The sequence below is a fragment of the Sceloporus undulatus genome, chromosome 2 (genome assembly GCF_019175285.1).
Source record: "Sceloporus undulatus isolate JIND9_A2432 ecotype Alabama chromosome 2, SceUnd_v1.1, whole genome shotgun sequence".
NCBI lineage: Eukaryota > Metazoa > Chordata > Lepidosauria > Squamata > Phrynosomatidae > Sceloporus > Sceloporus undulatus.
Window position 1 is genome coordinate 168990339 of NC_056523.1, and position 17854 is coordinate 169008192.

General features: G+C 41.3%; 1 protein-coding gene across 1 annotated transcript; it reads right to left on the reverse strand.

Moving 5' to 3' along the window:
• Nucleotides 1-2642: 2642 nt before the first annotated feature.
• Nucleotides 2643-17027, reverse strand: NABP2 (nucleic acid binding protein 2). Its single transcript, XM_042454335.1, has 8 exons — nucleotides 16873-17027; nucleotides 15927-16003; nucleotides 13718-13822; nucleotides 12558-12696; nucleotides 10912-10983; nucleotides 9027-9108; nucleotides 7700-7766; nucleotides 2643-4827 (listed from the first exon to the last, which is right to left on the reverse strand). Exons 3-8 carry the CDS (start codon nucleotides 13794-13796, stop codon nucleotides 4628-4630), a joined length of 639 nt encoding a protein of 212 aa, XP_042310269.1. The 5' UTR covers nucleotides 13797-13822; nucleotides 15927-16003; nucleotides 16873-17027; the 3' UTR covers nucleotides 2643-4627.
• Between the last annotated feature and the right edge of the window lie 827 nt (nucleotides 17028-17854).

Here is a 17854-nt window from a genome sequence, read left to right on the forward strand (position 1 = left end):
CTTTCGTCACCCCTTGAGAAGGCATGGTTCATTAGAAAAAACAAGAATGCTAGGGAAGATGGAGGGAAGCAGACAGGGAGGAAGGCTGCATGCTAGATGGATGGACTCTATTAAGGAGGTCATGGGCTGCAGTTTATGGGACCTATGCAGAGCAGTGTAGGGAAGGGGGTCTTGGAGATGTCTCAGCCACAGGATTGCCATGAGTTTTGGATCCACTTCAAGGCAGTTAACAACAACAGATGAAAATATGAAAACCCAGCAGAATATTTCCATGGGTCATTTGGGATAATTTGGCCTTTGAGGGTGGCCTAGTATAGTCCAGTTCTAGCAGACTTGAGGGCAGTTAACGACAGATGAATTTAAATTTCCTGGACTTTAAAATGCTTTGTCTCCCAGTTTGTTGTTGTTAACTGCCCTCAACTCAACCTCAGCTCATGGTGACCCTGTGGATAAGACCTCTCCAAGGCCCCCTGTCCTCAACCTCTCTGCTCAAGTACTGCAGATTTAGGCCCATGGCCTCCCTCATTGAGTCTATCCATCTGGCATGCGGTCTTCCTCTTGTTCAGCTGCCTTCCACCTTTCTTAGCATTATTGCCTTTTCTAATGAGTGGTGCCTTCTCATGATGTGGCCAAAGTATGACAGCCTCAATTTGGCTTCCAGGGAGATTTCTGGCTGTGTTTGTTCTTGGACTGATTTGGCTTTTTGGCTGTTTATGGTATCCCCAGTACTTTTCTCCAGTGCCACATCATCTGAAATGAATTGATTTTCCTCTTCTCTGCTTCCCTCGTTGCCTAGCTCTCAGATAACATCTTGAATGAGTTGATTTTCGTCCCAGTACTACATGGCTACGAGTGGTCAGCCAGCGCAGATATCCCTCCATACTCAGAACACCAACATCTTGACAAAATGCAGGGCCATGACTAACATTGTCATTCCCTCCCCCTTTATGATTTTTAACACCTTTGTCTGATGAAGAAGCCAGTGGACCTTCAAAAGCTTGCATTGTGTATTTTGTGCTTTTTGGTTGGCCCCAATAAAGGTATCACTGCTTGTGCATTTTGGATGTTCTTGGTATACATAATTCACACTCTTTCTGCACTCACGCAACATGGAGGAAACCTTCCAGGTTGAATCACCCTTATCCAGAATGCTTGGGACCAGACGTGTCTGGGGCTTGAGGTTTTTGTTTTGTTTTACAGATTTTGGAATATTTGCATATACATAATAAGGTATCTTGGAGACAGTACCCAAGTCTAAACACGAAATTCACTTATGTTTTGTATACACTTTATAGACATTGCTTAGAGGTAATTGTATACACAACATTTTGAAATAATTTTGTGCATGAAACAAAGTTTGTATAGACTGAACTATCAGAAAGCAAAGGTGACACTATCTCAGCCACATATGTTGACAATTTTGGTTTTTGGAATATTTTAGAAATCCAGATATGGAAAACTCAACCTGTATTTCAGAATCATTCTACTTTCTCCTTTCCTAGCCAGCAAAGCCTGTTATAACAGTTAAACCACACAAACCATTTTCCCCTACGTAAAATGACTCTATTAAACCAAGTACAGTATGAGCTCCTGACTAGATTTATTTTCTTCCTTTTTTTTAAACAGGACAGCAATCTGAGATGGAAAACAGCTGTGATAGTCCTGGATTTCTACTTTACTTCGTATCAGTAGCTGGCATTGTTATTCCATGAAGGAAGGGAGATGGGATGAGGAAGGAGCTAACAGCTTCCAAGCAATTAAATTGGTATTCTATTCCAAATCTGTTACTATTTCATGTCGCTGCAGTAATTTCCAAAGACAGTAGCATGCTAATCTGTTGCCATGGAAACTATCCTATCTTCAACAATTCAGAGACACAGCTGCGTTAGTCTGGAATATCATTAGGCAAAGGAGTCTTGTAGCACCTTTGAGACTGAGCAAAAATTGTTGTAGCATAATCTTTTGCAGACTTGTGGCCCATCTACACTGTAGAAGTAATGCAGTTTGGCACCACTTTAAGGGCTGTAGCACCATCCTATGGAATCCTGGAATTGGTAGTTTTACAAGGTTCTTCTCTGTCAAAGAGTGTTGGTGCCTCATAAAACCACAAATCCCAAGATTCTGTAAGATGGAGCCATGACAGTTAAGGTGGTGTCAAACTGCATTATTTCTACAATATAGGTCTATTTGTTCATCTGGCACATCTGAGGAAGTTTATGTCACAACCTCTTTTGCTCAGTCAGTGCCAAAGATGCTACAAGATCTCTTTGCATACATTAATTATGGCATTAACTGCAGCCCACTTTTTCAGATGCATGGAAAGCTATCCCAAATTTCAGCAAGAAATGCAGTTTGTGTGGTTGGAGGTGGGATTGCAAACAGTGAGGTCAAAATAACATTTTAAGTGCAGAAAGTATGGATAGAAACCTACTGGGTGACTTTTGGGCCAGTCACATGCTCTCAGCCCCAGAAAGCTCCATGAAAGGTTTGCCTTAGGGTCACCATAAATCAGAAACAACTTGAAAGCACCTAACAACAACAATGGTTACCTGTACACTGATCTCCATTTGTCCTAGGTTTGTAAGCAAACATTAACACTCATATGTGTAGTCCCATGGAATGGCACATTTACTCTTATCAGATTAATAGGTGAATTAAAATATTTATTCCCCAAACATTCATTGATACTACATTCAAATAGCCACATCAGAGTCAAACAATAGTGATATTTTAAAAAAAAACCACCAAAAAGCAAAAACCTTTAGGTAAATAGCTGAAGAAATTATGCTGAAGTGGAGAACAGAGAAAAAAGAAGAAAAGGAAGCTGGGACCGAACTGCTAGTTTAAAGAACACTTTAGAATGTTTTAAAATATAGTTCAGCTCAGCACTGGCCATTAAGCCACAATTACAAAAAAGGTAAGAAGTTTATTTTGATCTGTTATTGGCTTTTCAGAAATTGCATTTACTTTGGCAAAAGGTGTATGTAGTGTTAACAACTCATTCCATTTTCCTTTCAAAGTATATCCTTTGCTGTTCCTCCACCGTCTTTCAGATAAGTGAAACCAGGACCGTCTATAATTTCTGTGGACCTTGGGCGCTTTGGCTGAAGGGAGCTCTTCATAAATGTTGTGTATACGAGAGAAGTATATCCAGTGAGGGACATGGACTAGCTTAAATATCCTGCAAAACTTGTAATGCCACAGAAGAATCTGGGGAAGCTTCTTACTTCACACAAAGGCCTGGCCACTTAGGAGGTGAACATGTATCTCCTATGAGTGGTGGCAAACATATGGCATGCGTGCCAGAGGCGGCACTCAGAGCCCTTTCTGTAGGCACATGCACCATCATCCCAACACAGAGTTCACTAGAGTTTGCCACTAGAAAGCCAGAGGGACGTGGCACTTTGCGATAAATAAGTAGGTTTTGGGTTGCAGTTTGGGCACTCGGTCTCTAAAAGGTTCGCCTCACTGTCCTGTGTCGTCAACAAGACATACCTATGGCATTACTGGGCTGACAGGCCCCAACAAATGCCCAACACTGCCAGCTCTCAACACCAGCCATGCTGAAACCTTCCATAATAAAAACACAGACCTATTGCAAGTTGTCAGCATAAAAATCCATTTCCTTAAGTGACAAAATTGTTATTTTTTTATTATACTGTGCCCGTACCATATGCAGGCACACTATAAGTGGCTTTCAGCTTATGCTGATGCCGCACAACAAAACAATGAATGGCGCCACATGCTCTGCCATGCCACGAGCATGAGTCCCATTTTACTAAATGGGGCTCGAGCATACTCGTTTTTCGCCTTACGCCGGGGGGGGGGGTCTGGAATGGATCCCCTGCATAAGGTAAGGGACTACTATATTATTTTTTTTTAAAAAATTAAGCTTCCTTTTGTGTCACTTTTGCCAGGCTTCTGACATAACAGAAATTTACCTATAGGTTGCTGTAAGCTACAATACCAATCAATATCATCTTTGGGGAAACAGTGCTCTCTTATTATCCCATTCTGGGATAGTCCAACTGATAGTTTGGCTAGGGAAAATTGGCAAAAGTTCTCTTTCTTTGCCTAGATATTCCTCCTCTGTACAAAGCTTCCCATAAGGGCTGAGAAACCTTTGGAAATTCAAACACAACCATCTTAGCCTACAATTCTAAAATTCCTTTACAGACTTAACCATGCATCCACAGTCAATAGCTTTAAGGATTGTAGACTCATAACAGGACGTAGATTCAAAAAGACATGCCCATACCACAGGAGGTACACAGAAGGAATTTAACATTATCAGGTTTAAAAGATGGCAGGGCAATAATTCTGATTTCCTGCCAAGCATGAGTGTAATATACATACATGGCGAATCCTGGGGGGAAAACAAGATTGATCTAGAGAATCAGTATAAACACACTGGACATTATATTGCTTCCCTGATCAGCATCACATGTTCAAAGCACCTTTCAGTGGCTAAACTTAAATTGGTTTCACAGTCTCTACACCAGCCTGGTATTAATCTCTTCTACTCAGTATCATTTGCTGTGTCTCAGTAACGGTCAGCAGGTAGGAAAAATAGCACAACAGGCAGAGGATGGAAGAGGTATGAAAGCACCCCTTAATCCTTCACCTGTTATCTCTTGCTGCTTCGCCTTGTTTCTTTGCCATTGCTGACAGCATTGGAAGAGGAACCAGTCCCTGAACTTCCGGTCTGGTGGTTGGGCTGACTCCTGGTGATGCGGCCACTGGTGGGGTGGCTGGTGACAGCAGGTGAGTGTACAGGGTTGCTGGGGCTAGTGGTGATCAATCCATTTCCATTCTGGTTATCAGTGGCTTTGGCAGGGAGGAAAAAAGGAGAACAGAAAAATGTTACTGGAATGATAGCAGTGGAGGCATTAAATTCACTGGTTATAAAATATATCCACTGAGATATACTTTTAAAAATCAGAGTCAACATGAAACACTCAAGATTCTAAACCAGGAGTGGGCTCAGGAGCGATCTTTCACCACCACCCTGCAAGGCTGTACTGCCCTCGGATACCAGAAGGTGCCAAAGTACTGTACCTTCTTTTCCCTCTATTTTGCCTTCAAAACAGTGACTAGAAGAGAGGTCATTTCACTTTCTGTTGCTATTTTGAAGGGAAAATGGAAGAGAAAATAAAGGCAAAATGGGGCAGGTTAAAGGGACTCTGCATGTTTCCATGGATTTGAGAGGGCTCTGAGTGTGATTTTCACATAACGTTTTTAAAAATGGAAGGGGTTTGGGTGGTTTACTGGGGCACTACAGGGGCTGCAACTTTCCCCACATCAGTTCTAAACAGTTCTAAGCTTGTACTACTAAAAGAGCTAGCAAATGGAAAATACACTACTGATTGCACTCATCAAGTGTAGGGCACTTAAAACACACGGTTAGATTATCTGCTCAGGTCCAAAACACAATGCAGAAATAATCCAGTTTGAGACCATTTTAAAGACCCTGGCTCAGTGCTAGGGAATTCTGGGAAGTGTAGTTTTGTGAGACATTTAGCCTTCTCTGTCAGAGAGCTCTGGTGCCACAATAAACTAGTTACCAGGATTCTCTAGCACTGAGCCAAGGCAGTTAAAGTGGTCTCAAACTGCATTATTTCTGCAGTGTGTTTTGGATCTCAGACATATATCTTGTTGAACTAAATACAGCTGATTCCCAGATACAGTATAAGCATGCAGGATAGGAATCTCAGAAAAAGGAAAGAGAAATGGAAAAGTACTTTGGAGAAAGTACTAGCCACTCAGTTATGCTGGCCAGGACAGATGGGAATTTGAATTCATTGTAAGTTGGAACTCCATACTTTTCTTATGTTCAAAATTACATTAATGAGTAGAAACCAATGAAGTACTTCAGAATACAGCATATTCGCTGAAGGCTCACTGAAATTAGGGTTGCCATAACCCAGCTGCAACCGGGTTTTTCCCGGTTTTGGCGGCACCTGCCCGGTCACAGCATGGGTGCAGCCAAAAACCGGGAAAAGCCCGGTTGCAGCAGGGTTGCTAGGCAACCCTGGGACCTCGCTGCCCTCCTCCTCCTCCTCCACCGCGCATGGCTGCGCGGAGGAAAAGGAGGGCAGCGAGGCCTGGGGCAGAGGAGGCTGCAGGGAGGCAGCGCCTCTTGGGCGCAGCCGCACCAACCTCCCCGCCTCCCTGCAGCCTCCTCGCCTCCTTCCTGGTCCCCGCGGGGGCCAGGAATGAGGCGAGGCCCCAGCGATGGCCGGCGGCCTGCTCGCCTCCTTCCTGGTCTCTGCAGGGGCCAGGAACGAGGCGAGGCCCCGGCGATGGCCGGCGCTCTCCCCGCCTCCTTCCTGGTCCCTGCGGGGGCCAGGAACAAGGCGAGGCCCCGATCCTAGCCTCCGATCGCGGCGAGGCCCGGGGCCCAGGTGGGGAGGGAAAGTCTCCTTAAGTAGAGGCTTTCCCTCGCCGCTTGGCCTACGCTCCCCGTCGCGATCGCGAGGGAAATGTAGGACAAAATTTTCAAATGTAGGACACATTTTTTTGTGTGTCCTACATTTGAAAATTTTGTCCCACATTTTTCCCGGTTTGGAGGTCCGGCACTATGGCAACCCTAACTGAAATACATATAACTTAAAATGTCTGTTAAAAGTCAACAACAGGATCAGGAGCTCCAAAGATACATGGCCATCACTGAGAAGGCCCTGTTACTGAAATCCACCAATTTTGACCATTATTTCTGGCAAATGAAAGAGATACTGATATGATATGATATTATATGATATGATAGATGCTGATATAATTAATGATATATGATATGATATGTTATGATATATGATATGATAGATTCATATAGAGTAGATGCAAGTAGACTTCAGCAGACCCGGTCCCAAATAATTTAAGCTTGCATAAAATTGCTGAGACATTTTGAGTTATGCCTCTGAAACCATTACATATCCCATCTCCTAAACTCATTGCACACAGAGTGGTAACTTACATGCACAATCATGCACGCAAGATTCTTTGCAAATATTCAATATAATAATTTGCAATAACTGTTTATGTAGAAGTCAGCTCTGGGAATCAGATTCTATGCCTATGTCTGTTTACTTATAAGTTCCACTGTGATTAGTGGGGTTTATTTTTAGGTAAATACGCATAAGATTGAAAGCTGGAACATGAGAAAGTTACTGTTTCAAACTACAGCACCCAGATTTTGGGAACTGTAATACAAAACAGTAACTTCAACAAGCTCTGGTTGCAACCATGAGCAAAATGTGATGCTGTTTGTTCAGAAGCACATCCCTGTAATGCCAAAGGTAGGGAACTTTAGGAGGCTAGGGGGTTGCATTAGTTCCCTGGAGTCCTTGGAGGGCCACAGCCCTTCACTGAACCTCCCCCAAAAAAGTAATTCCTCCATGATAGGGATTGTAGGGAGTATTTTCACTTCCTATTCTTAAAAATGGTATTTCCTGAGCCTAAAATGATCCAAGGGGCCCGAAAACATGGCAAAAATGCCCCAAAGAGGGCATCTGTTGACATTTTCAAGCAAAACAAACAGACAACTTTGGTGTTCTGGGAGCCACAAAAATAGGAGGGGCCACACTGTTTCAAATGTGAACACCACAACAATAATTCTGCCAAACCTACTTATAGTTGAACAAACAAGATTAACTACTTCTGCTCTCCTTGGATGAGAGATGGGAATGTGCTAACAGCCTACCTGCTGATGATGTAGAGGGTCCTGGTCCAGTCTGGGAAACTGTGGATGCTGCATTGTCATTCTGTGTCTATGAGAGAAAACCGAAGATTGCTCACATTATTTATTTAAATCAATCTGGATTTCACGCATACAAAAGACATTTGGACACAGTGCAATACGAATCTCAAATATGCTGAAAACCAATCTAACTTGCATAAGTGGGGATGGGATGCAAAGTTAAGGGCAAAAAGTATAAAGAGATTACAACCATTTGGAATATCAGGGCATATGGAGGAAGACAGAGACCCCTTTCACACTTCACAGTTATGGTGTTATGATCACACTTTAAATACCAAGGCAACATCCTAGGCAATTCTGGAGTTAAGAGTTTGGCAGAGGAGATTAGAACTCTTAAACCAGAATGCTCCTCTGGTGCCTCTTGCCAAATTACAAACTCCGGATTCCATAGGATACAACCACAGCAGTTGTGATGCTGTGATTGTGCAGAGTGAAAAGGCTCCTGATCCCAAAACAATGAGAACACACAATTTTGTATGCCTAATAAGTTGCTGACATTTTTAGCCATCCTGTCAAGGTAGAACCAGCCATTCAGGTAATTCAGAAAGGCTGCCAAATAAATAGCTTTGAGAGGACCCTGCTACCTTTAGCAGTTGCATAGAAAGAAGGAGGAACATTTTGATAATTCTGCTTTTATTGATATAGTACCTGCCTCATGTTCTGGTCCTCACAGCATTATGAACTGCTTCCTGAAAAGTTAATCTGTATAATCCTAAAATTTTACTGTGGCTTTCAATTCCTCAAGGCAAAGAAATATAGCAGTAACCTGTTACAAAAAAAATAATACAATTGTCCCTTAATACCTGTGGATTTTTTTTATCCATGGATTCAACTATCCACGATTTGAAATATTAAAATATATATATAAATTCCAGAATATAAACCTTGATTTTGGCATTTTATATAAGGGACAGCATTCTACTAGGGCATTGTATATAATGGGACTTGAGCATCCATACATTTTGGTATCCACGAGGAGCCCTGGAACCAAACCCTAGTGGGTACTAAGGGCCCACTATATAGCCTTCAGAATTTACAGAGAACAGGTGCAGGAATAGGTTGCTACAGAAATAGAACAGAATTCAAGTGACTCTTGGACTTTGTAGTGAGGGAGGGCAAACAAGAGTTATGGTATGGCCCATTTCCCTGTACCACAGATGATACAGAGCAATCTTGTGATCGGGTTTGGACAGTCTCCAGGGCCATGCAATCCTACTGACAAAACACATGTCACTCCCCAAACATCTTTCAAGTCAGTCCTTATACTCACGTTTTTGTTTTGTGACTGCTGGGCAACATACTCGGGGTTTGGCTCACTGAAATTTGGCACTTCTGAGTAAACCATACAAAACCTGGGGCAAGAGATATTGCCAATTATATAAGCAGCCATATCTCCTTTAAATTATTTCCACCCTCAGTGCATGCAGCATCATTATCTATTGAAAACAGTTTTACACTGTAGTTCAGTTTAAAAGATTAATTAAAAAACAAGTGAGCCCCTGTAGTCAGACTCCAAATCTAAATGAACCGCTATAAAAGGCAAAAGCGATAGGGAGGGAAGAGGAAAAGAACAAATGCAGACACCAGTATTTAAAGGCAGAATAGGGAATGTGTGGCTTTCCAGCTGTGCTGGAATGTAAATCACAGCATCCATCACCACTGGATTGGAGGGTTTTTTTGGACTACAGATTTTCATAAGTGGCAGGTAGAGACAAAGACAGATACTCAGACTGTCAAAATTCAAAGTATATTCAGGCTGTCATGGTGATCTGGAGTTAATATCTTTAAAAGTAGGGGAGAAAATAGAGATAAAATTAGCAACAACAAACTTTCCCAGTGAGCTGTTAAGGGGAGAAACTTAAAATACCTGCTGAAGTGGTTAGTTTAATATAATGCTCCCTCTATCTGGGCAGACAGTGAGAAAACCTGGTGTAGTGTGAAGTCGAAGGCTTTCACGGCCAGCATCCATAGTTTTTTGTGGTTTTTTTCAGGCTATGAGGCTGTGTTCTAGAAGAGTTTATTCCTAACATTTCACCAGCAGCTGTGGCTGGCATCTTCAGAGAATAAACTCTTCCAGAATACAGCCTCATAGCCCAAAAACACCCACAAAACCCTGGTGTAGCGTTTACACTTTTGGACTGAGATATAAGACATTCATATTTGAGTCCCCACCCATGAAACTAAGTGATTTGGAATCAAATCACTTTCTTGCTCAGACTGATCTACATCACAGGATACAATTGGGAGGAAAGGTATATACACTCAGTTCTCAACTCATTCAAGATTTACTGCAGGATTTTGTAAAGAAACATATTGAGAAAACAAAGTCATTTTTAAGAGGAAGGCCTATGGAATTTAACTCAGATTATAAAGTAAAAATGTACAGATATTTTTGAAACATCTGTGATATAGTATAGCAAGGTAGGATCCCTACCTTGATACATTGAGGTTAATGGGAATTTATTCTTCAGCCATGGAACCAGGCAGTGAATTTTAAAGCAAAAGATGAATTTCAGCACTGAGTACATTTTCAAACTGGTAGCTGAACATTTTATTATGGTATGACCACGATGCCAATTAATCACCAGTACTCTTGTCCAGAAACCCAAAGAAGCTGTCCTCTGCAGATTCAGTTAATGTTTTACCTCCTGGGCTACTGTTATTCTTTGGGGGAAATTAGAGTCTTATCTTTGAACTGGCTCAAAGACTAAGGCCTGCTGGAGGGTCCCTCATTTGTACTCCACCAGTGGAGTCCACACACTGTGGGAAGGGGCCTTTTCCACTGTGGCACCCTAATTGTGGAATGCCCTCCCCAAGGAGACCCAATTGGCATCCACACTGGTGTCATTCTTGCATCAGTTAAACCCATGACTTTTTACAACTTGACTGACTCCTGCTTTGCAGCCTACCAAATTGTAAACATGCTTTGCGTCTGTTGAAATAATTCTCCCTGTTTAAACTAATTCCATTGTATGTCACCCTGAGATCCTTGGATATTGAAATATTTTAAATAAGCAAACTAAAGTAACCCATACCAGTATTCTGTGATGACAGGTGAGGTAATGCCTTTGTCTGGACCATGAGCCACTAATGGAAATCCACATACCCAACCCCCAGCTCTGGAAAACAACTTTGGGATAAACCAGAGGCCTTACTCTCCAACTTTCTGCAGGTCTCCACCACGTCCAGTATACAAGGTCAAGCAGCCTTTGAAAACAGATGCATACCTGATAAGGAGAAATCTGTGGTCAAAAACAGCACGAAACTAATTTAACACAGAAAATAAACTAGTTGTACGCAGAACAAGAGATGTGTTTTTAAAATGCCTTGAGGAATGTACATAAAGCTTTTAGCTAGCTCACAAGTAGGCATTTATGAGCTTATCTGCATGATGGAGTGGTTTGTTAAAGTTAGACTAGGATTCCAGGAGACCAGAGTTCAAATCCCCACTTGGCCACATATACCCACCTTGGGCAAATCACACTCTTTCAGCCTCAGAGGAAGGCAATAACAAACCCTCTCTAAACAAATCTTGCCAAGAACCTGTGACATGTTCGGCTTGTTCTTGTTGTGGTATGCTTTCAAGTTTCTGATGCATGGTGACCATGGGGCTTTTGGGGGCTCAGAATATGTCACCCAGTGGGCTTCCATGTCCAAGCAAAGAACTGAACCCCAATCACCAGAGTTGTAGTCCACCCTCAAAATGGTACAGCACTCTCACAACATGCAATAAGTAAGAAGTGACTTGAAGGCACACAACAAGGGCAATGTGTGGCCCTCCAGATGTTGCTGGAATGCATTTTCCATCAGCCCTAGCCAGCACAGCCAATAGTAAGATGATATCTTGAAGGGGACACATACTGCATTTCTGACCTGTCTGTGCTATGTACATTAATCTACCTGTAGAGAGTGGCATTTGCTGTGGCCACCAAAGTTAATTTTTGCAAAATGCAGGCTGGCAGATTCTAGAAGTTGTAGTGCCAAAAAACAAATAACCTTTCCATGTTCTTGCTTACCACTGCAACAATGTCACTTATGCCATCTACCTGAGTTGCCATTTTGTACTTGCCTTGGCCATGGACCACACTGGCTGAGGCTCAGAGAAGTTATATTCCAAACCATCTGATAGACCTAACACAGAGATAGGCTGGTACATAGCAAATCTGATTAGTTGCATGATTAAAATCCTCTTTTCACTTTGATACTTGGACTAGTCTCCCACTCAACCTTAAGTAGCAGCAAAATGAAACAATACCAAACACTCCTTGCTATGTTTTAGATGAGGGCAGCAAAAAATATAATGTTCTATCAGGCTTTTAATGTCTGCTGTTGTTTAATTGTAATTGCTGTTCATAAATTTTGTTGTACTTTCCTTCCTTTGGTCCTTGTTTTATGTGAGAAGGAAAAGAACCCTACAACATCATTGACCATCAGCACTGAGCACTACTAACGGGAGAAAGCAGTTTTATAAAAACCATACAAACAGAGAGAGAGAGAGAGAGAGAGAGACAGATGGAGGAGTCCGATGCATCCCAATTTTACACAGATCTACTGGGTTCAATGGAACTTGTTCCAAATTAAATCCACACAGGATCACAGGTATTAACTCTACCCAACCAGTATCATAATGAAAGAATAATTAATTTGCATTTAGTGATCTTGTGTGAGCAACCCAATGGGGCCTGAGGTGAATCAATTCATACTTCCTCCTTTCACTTAGCAGCACTTTAGCCATATGCTCAAAAGTTAACTTTTGCCATCTTTTCCCTTCACCCACTCATATCACAAAGATTAGCCATACCCTTTGGTGAGTCGGATGATGTCTCCTGGCTGGATTAGGTTCCCAATGTCATCCCACACAGAGATGTTTATGCTGCCAGTTTTGTCAGCTACCTTACATGTCCGCACTTCATGGCCATCCTTAGTCTTGGTCACTCGGCCTGGTGGAGAAAAGTTACCATAAGTTAAGGGGCTAAGAGGGCATTCTGCTGTTGCATCAGAAGGACAGGAAGAAGCAATATAGTCCCATCCTAATTCATTCCCATGAGAATACTTTAATGGGCTACTCTTCAGTCCCAGAAGGAAAACAACAAAGAAACAAAGACAGGGGGGAAAAAACGGGGAAGAGGAGAGTATGCCCTTAAAAAAAAAAAAAGGGGGGGGTACATAAACAGTACAGGTATGCAATAAAATAAATGCAGTGTACACTAACAAGTGAGGCAAAAATATTCTCGCAGTGAGGGTCATAACTGTTGGCTAGCTAATATCAAACTCATCAAGCACATAAAGACACACAAAATATGCAAGATATGCAACACTTTTCTGAATGCACATCACAATACAGTGCCAATCTATAGATAAATAGAAATACAAGAAAAAAATATCTAAATTCCCCAGCAAGCTGTATTCCACCAGATTACATGCTAATCTGTTTCCTCATTTCATAGCTTCTTATTCCCAAATTACAACTGCAATCATGCAACAATGCCTTTCTCAAAAAGGCTAGGATTAGATCCACGTAGCTAGAAGTAAGCCCTACTGAACTCAAGAGGAATTACTTCTGAGTAAACATGGATAAGACTAAGCTGTAAACTGACTTAAACCATGATTAATAAAGGAAGGCAATGAAATACAGTGGGTCTTTGGTATCCACTGCAGTTTAGATCCAGGACATCACTGTGGATACCAGAATCAGTGGATGCTCAAGTCCCATTAAATGCAATGACATAGTAAAATGGTGTCTGTTATATAAAATGGCAAAATGAAGATTTGCTATTTGGAATTTATCATTTTGAACAAAATATTTTCAACCCATGGATGCTTGAATCCATGGATATGGAGAGCCAACTGTAATCCACAAAGAAGTTCTACAAAACAATAAAGCACATTGGATTTCCAACTATCTTGCATTGGGTTTTAAAAACAAACTAGCCATCTTCTTTCCTTTCAAAGAGCACTCACCTGTTTCCAGCACAATGAAAATAAGGTTCAGGTTTTTCAAGCCTGGTTTAATATCCTTCACCAATGTTTCTGTTGTCATGTTGAATGGCTTTCAATTTCCAGTGTCTAAGCAAATAATTATAATTTTTAAAAACCTTAACAGACAGCAAGTAGAACAAACAAACAAAAAGTTAACTGCAGTAGATAATAAAATCTTTTTACTTTAACCCTGAGCAGCTGTCATTGTTACTTTAACATTATTCTATGCCCTTTTCTACTAAGGACATAGAAGTTATGTTTCATACTGTCCAGATATGAGTGTTTCGTGCTATTGTGTGTCACCACAAACCCTACAACCACAGCTATTACCCCTGGCTTCTGTAATCTTAATACTTTTTTTCATCTATGTCTGAAGAAAAAGTTATGCAAATCAAAAACTTGGACAGAACCATAACATTTTGAGAAGTAGTTTTACAGTGATGGTTAGAATATTTTTTTGGTCTGTAGTTTGCAAAAGGACAGAAGAGGGGTGGGGTGCCCTTGAGTCTTCAGAGGATGGAACTACTCCCGGGACTCCCTGCTAGCATGACCAATGGTAAGAGATTATGGAAGTTGAAGTTGAAAACATCCAGAGGGCCAGAAGTTCCCAGCCCTGATACCAAAAAGTGGATGCATCTTCTTTTTAAACAGAAAATCAGTTGCAAAAATAGTGATGAAAAAATATCCGGAGACCCAAGAGACAATATAGGACAACCTTCCATTTATAAAATAAAATGCATCTCTATATTTAAAACAAAGATGGTTAACCTTTTTGGAAAGTATGCTGTAAGACTGAAGCGTTAAATGATAATGCTGGGATGGCTTCAGCTGCATGTGAAGGACGTCTGTCCTGCTTTGGTGAGATTTGTTTCTAACTGAGTTGCTGAGCTGGAGAGCAGAAAGCAGCCTAGTACAGAAGAGGCAGACAAGGGTGTTTACACCTATTGGGCCAGGAGTGGGTGAGCTGGAAACCTTAAATCCTCTAGATATTTTGGACTTCAAATCCATAATCCCTTATCATCAGAATTATTTTTGTTGTCTTTTCCGGAAGGCATGGATCTGAAATTTAACCAAAGTCTGACAAAGGGTATTGCCACAGTGATCCACTCATTTTGGATGCTCTGGCACCTATCTGAATAGGTAAATACTTATTAATGTATAGTTATTAATGTCCAGTTTATAGTTATTCATATAAGTTTTTCTACATTCCATCTTTCTCACAACGTGGGATCCAAGGTGGTTAAAACAAAACACAGCTAGAAACAAAGATTATACTACCAAAGTGTAAAGTCCTATTAAAATGACACTCATTTAAAACAGATTCAAAGTACAGTATTTTAAACATAATAATTAAAATAAAAGGATAGCACACCTTCTCCCAACCTCTTTCAAACAGCCTTCTGCAACAACTGGTTAATAACCAAAAGGTTGTCTACATTTAAATGTCTTTGCCTGGCTGTGGAAGAAGAGCAGAGACCCTCCTCTGGGAGTGAGTTCCCACAGTCTGAGAGCAGCGGGTTGTGATACCTTTATTACTCACAAAAACAGTATACAAGCTAAACATTTCAGACCACCCCTATATTGTCCTGATCTGAAAACATACGAACACATACACAATATCTGTATTGACTGGTTGTTTATATGTGAGGTTTTACTTTTGCGAGATTTCTCTTTATGGCATTTGACATTTTTAAGGAGATGAACAGATCACATACCTCTGTGTATGTGTGCATGCAAGCATTTTGGTACAGAGAAGAGTGGGGGGACTAATCTTCTCCTAGAGTTTTCATTCAAATAAGAACTCCATTCCATGTGGGGTATGTAATCTGTTCATCTCCTTAAAAATGTCAAATGCCATAAATCACAGAATTTCTAATCTTTATCTGATTACAAGACTCTTATCATCAAAGCCCATAGTGGTTACAACCTTAGCATGGATATGCAAGATCGAACCATTATACACATTCCCTCATTCTGTATTTACAGTCATTGACATAAACAAGAGCCTCATGTCATTCATTTTTTAAAAAAACCCAAGAAATCTCAACTTTCTGCTCTCTTCAGTTTAATGCTTCCAACTGAGATTCCAAAAGGATGGTTGCAGAGTTGCACCCAAATTCCATAACCAAATTCCAGACAGAGATAAAACACTATTGCTCTTGTTGTAATTAGCATGGTTATTAATACTCACATAATTACACACCCATCCTGGTATTTTGCAAAAGCTGCAACTCCTGTTTTGTCCAGTTGCACACCGATTCTTTTCACCTGTTTTAAGGACAGTACACAAGACACTTGTTTAGCAGAAATCTGGTTTCAGGGAAAGATGCCAAAGCATCCTTGTATAGGGGACAGTTCAGACATCACTAGCACTGTATGAAAAAGGCACCTTCTCCTTTTTCCAGCACCATTCTGATCATGAGAAAACAAAATGCATCTTCTGGCGAGTTCTTTTTACGGCTGCATCCACACTACAGAAATAATCCAGTTTGACACCACTTTGGTCTAAAACACACTGCAGAAATAATCCAGTTTGAGACTGCTGTAACTGCCCTGGCTCAATGCTATGGGATTCTGGGGATTGTAGTTCTGTGAGACATTTAGCCTTCTCTGCCAAAGAGCTCTGGTGCAACCACAATCTACAATTCCCAGGATTCCCTAGCACTGAGCCAGGGCAGTTAAAGCACTCTCAAACTGGATTACTTCTGCAGTGTGTTTTGGACCTTTAACTGCCATGATTCCATGCTATGGAATTCTGAGATGTGTAGCTTGTTGCCGCAACAAACGATACCCAGAATTCCATAGCATGGAGCCTTGGCAGTTAAAGTGGTATCAAACCGGATGATTTCTGCAGTGAGGATGCAGCCTGCTGGCTCTTTTCTCTGTGTGCAAAGCACCAATTGACTAAATTGCTTGTTCTTAAGGTCAATTCATACATCCCAATAAATATCAGAAATAATTAGTTACAAACTACAGTGAAACAACTTACTAAAAATGTGCTGGCAAGCAGTTTGATTCCCCAAGGGAAAATGGATCCTGAGACTAACCCTGCATCATGCATGCACATATATGTATGTATGTATCCCCCCCCCAACATTTCCAAAGTGCCTTACCCTAAGAACCCACGTTTTCCTTACCAGCGACTGCCAGGCCATGGATTACATTGTGAATGGCAAGAGGGTCCCTCTGCACTTTCCCTGGGAATCAGAACGTTGAGGTTGCAGACATTCCAGGAAGTATCCTGCAGCGTTCAGAGCAGCCAATCGGAGCATCAGGTTGCCTTTCGACATGCAGGAATGTTCCAAGCTTTCAGCCAATGGCAAGCAGGGCAGAGCATTAAAGTGACAGTAACTGCCCCCCACCGATGCTTTTCCAGTTGGGCAGCAGAGGTCGCTGTGGTGCTCTTAAATTAAGAAGAAGAAGAAGAAGAATTTGTAGCTACCTGTAGTTTCTTCTCTCTCTCTCTCTCTGTTGCAAAACACAGTACAAAAATACAGTAATCCAATTTGAGACCGTTTTAAGTGCTAGGGAACCCTGGGAATTGTAGTTTATTGTGGCACCAGAGCTCTTTGAGAAGGCTAAATGTCTCATCAAACTACAGTTCCCATCTAGTTTGAGACTGAGAACTAACTTTCTGATTCTGCTACAGAATAACTATTCATAAGATGCATACCTTTGGACCTTGTAGTTAATTGTTGTTGTTTTGTCATCGTTCTATAGGCTTTATGTCTTTTATTGTAAGAACTCAATAAAAAAATTAATTAGGAAAAAAACACAATGCAGTTTGACATCCCTTTAAGTGGAGCAGGTCCAGCCCATGGCATTCTGGGATTTGTTGTTTTGCAAGGTATTCAGCCTCCTATGCCAAAGCCTCCTGATCAGAGTGACCAGAAGTCCTTCTTTTCCAGGGCACGTCCTGCATTTCAACTTTGTATCCAAAAGGAGGAATTCCAAAATGTCCTCAATTTGGGCATGACTAAGAAGCATTACTTTACCTTTTTATATGAGTGTTTTTAGCTTTTACTTGGCCGTGTGCTACATTTCTCTTGAATGTCCCACATTTTGCAGTGCCCTGTCCTCCTTCGTGGTTATGCCATGGCAGTTAAAGTGATATCAAAC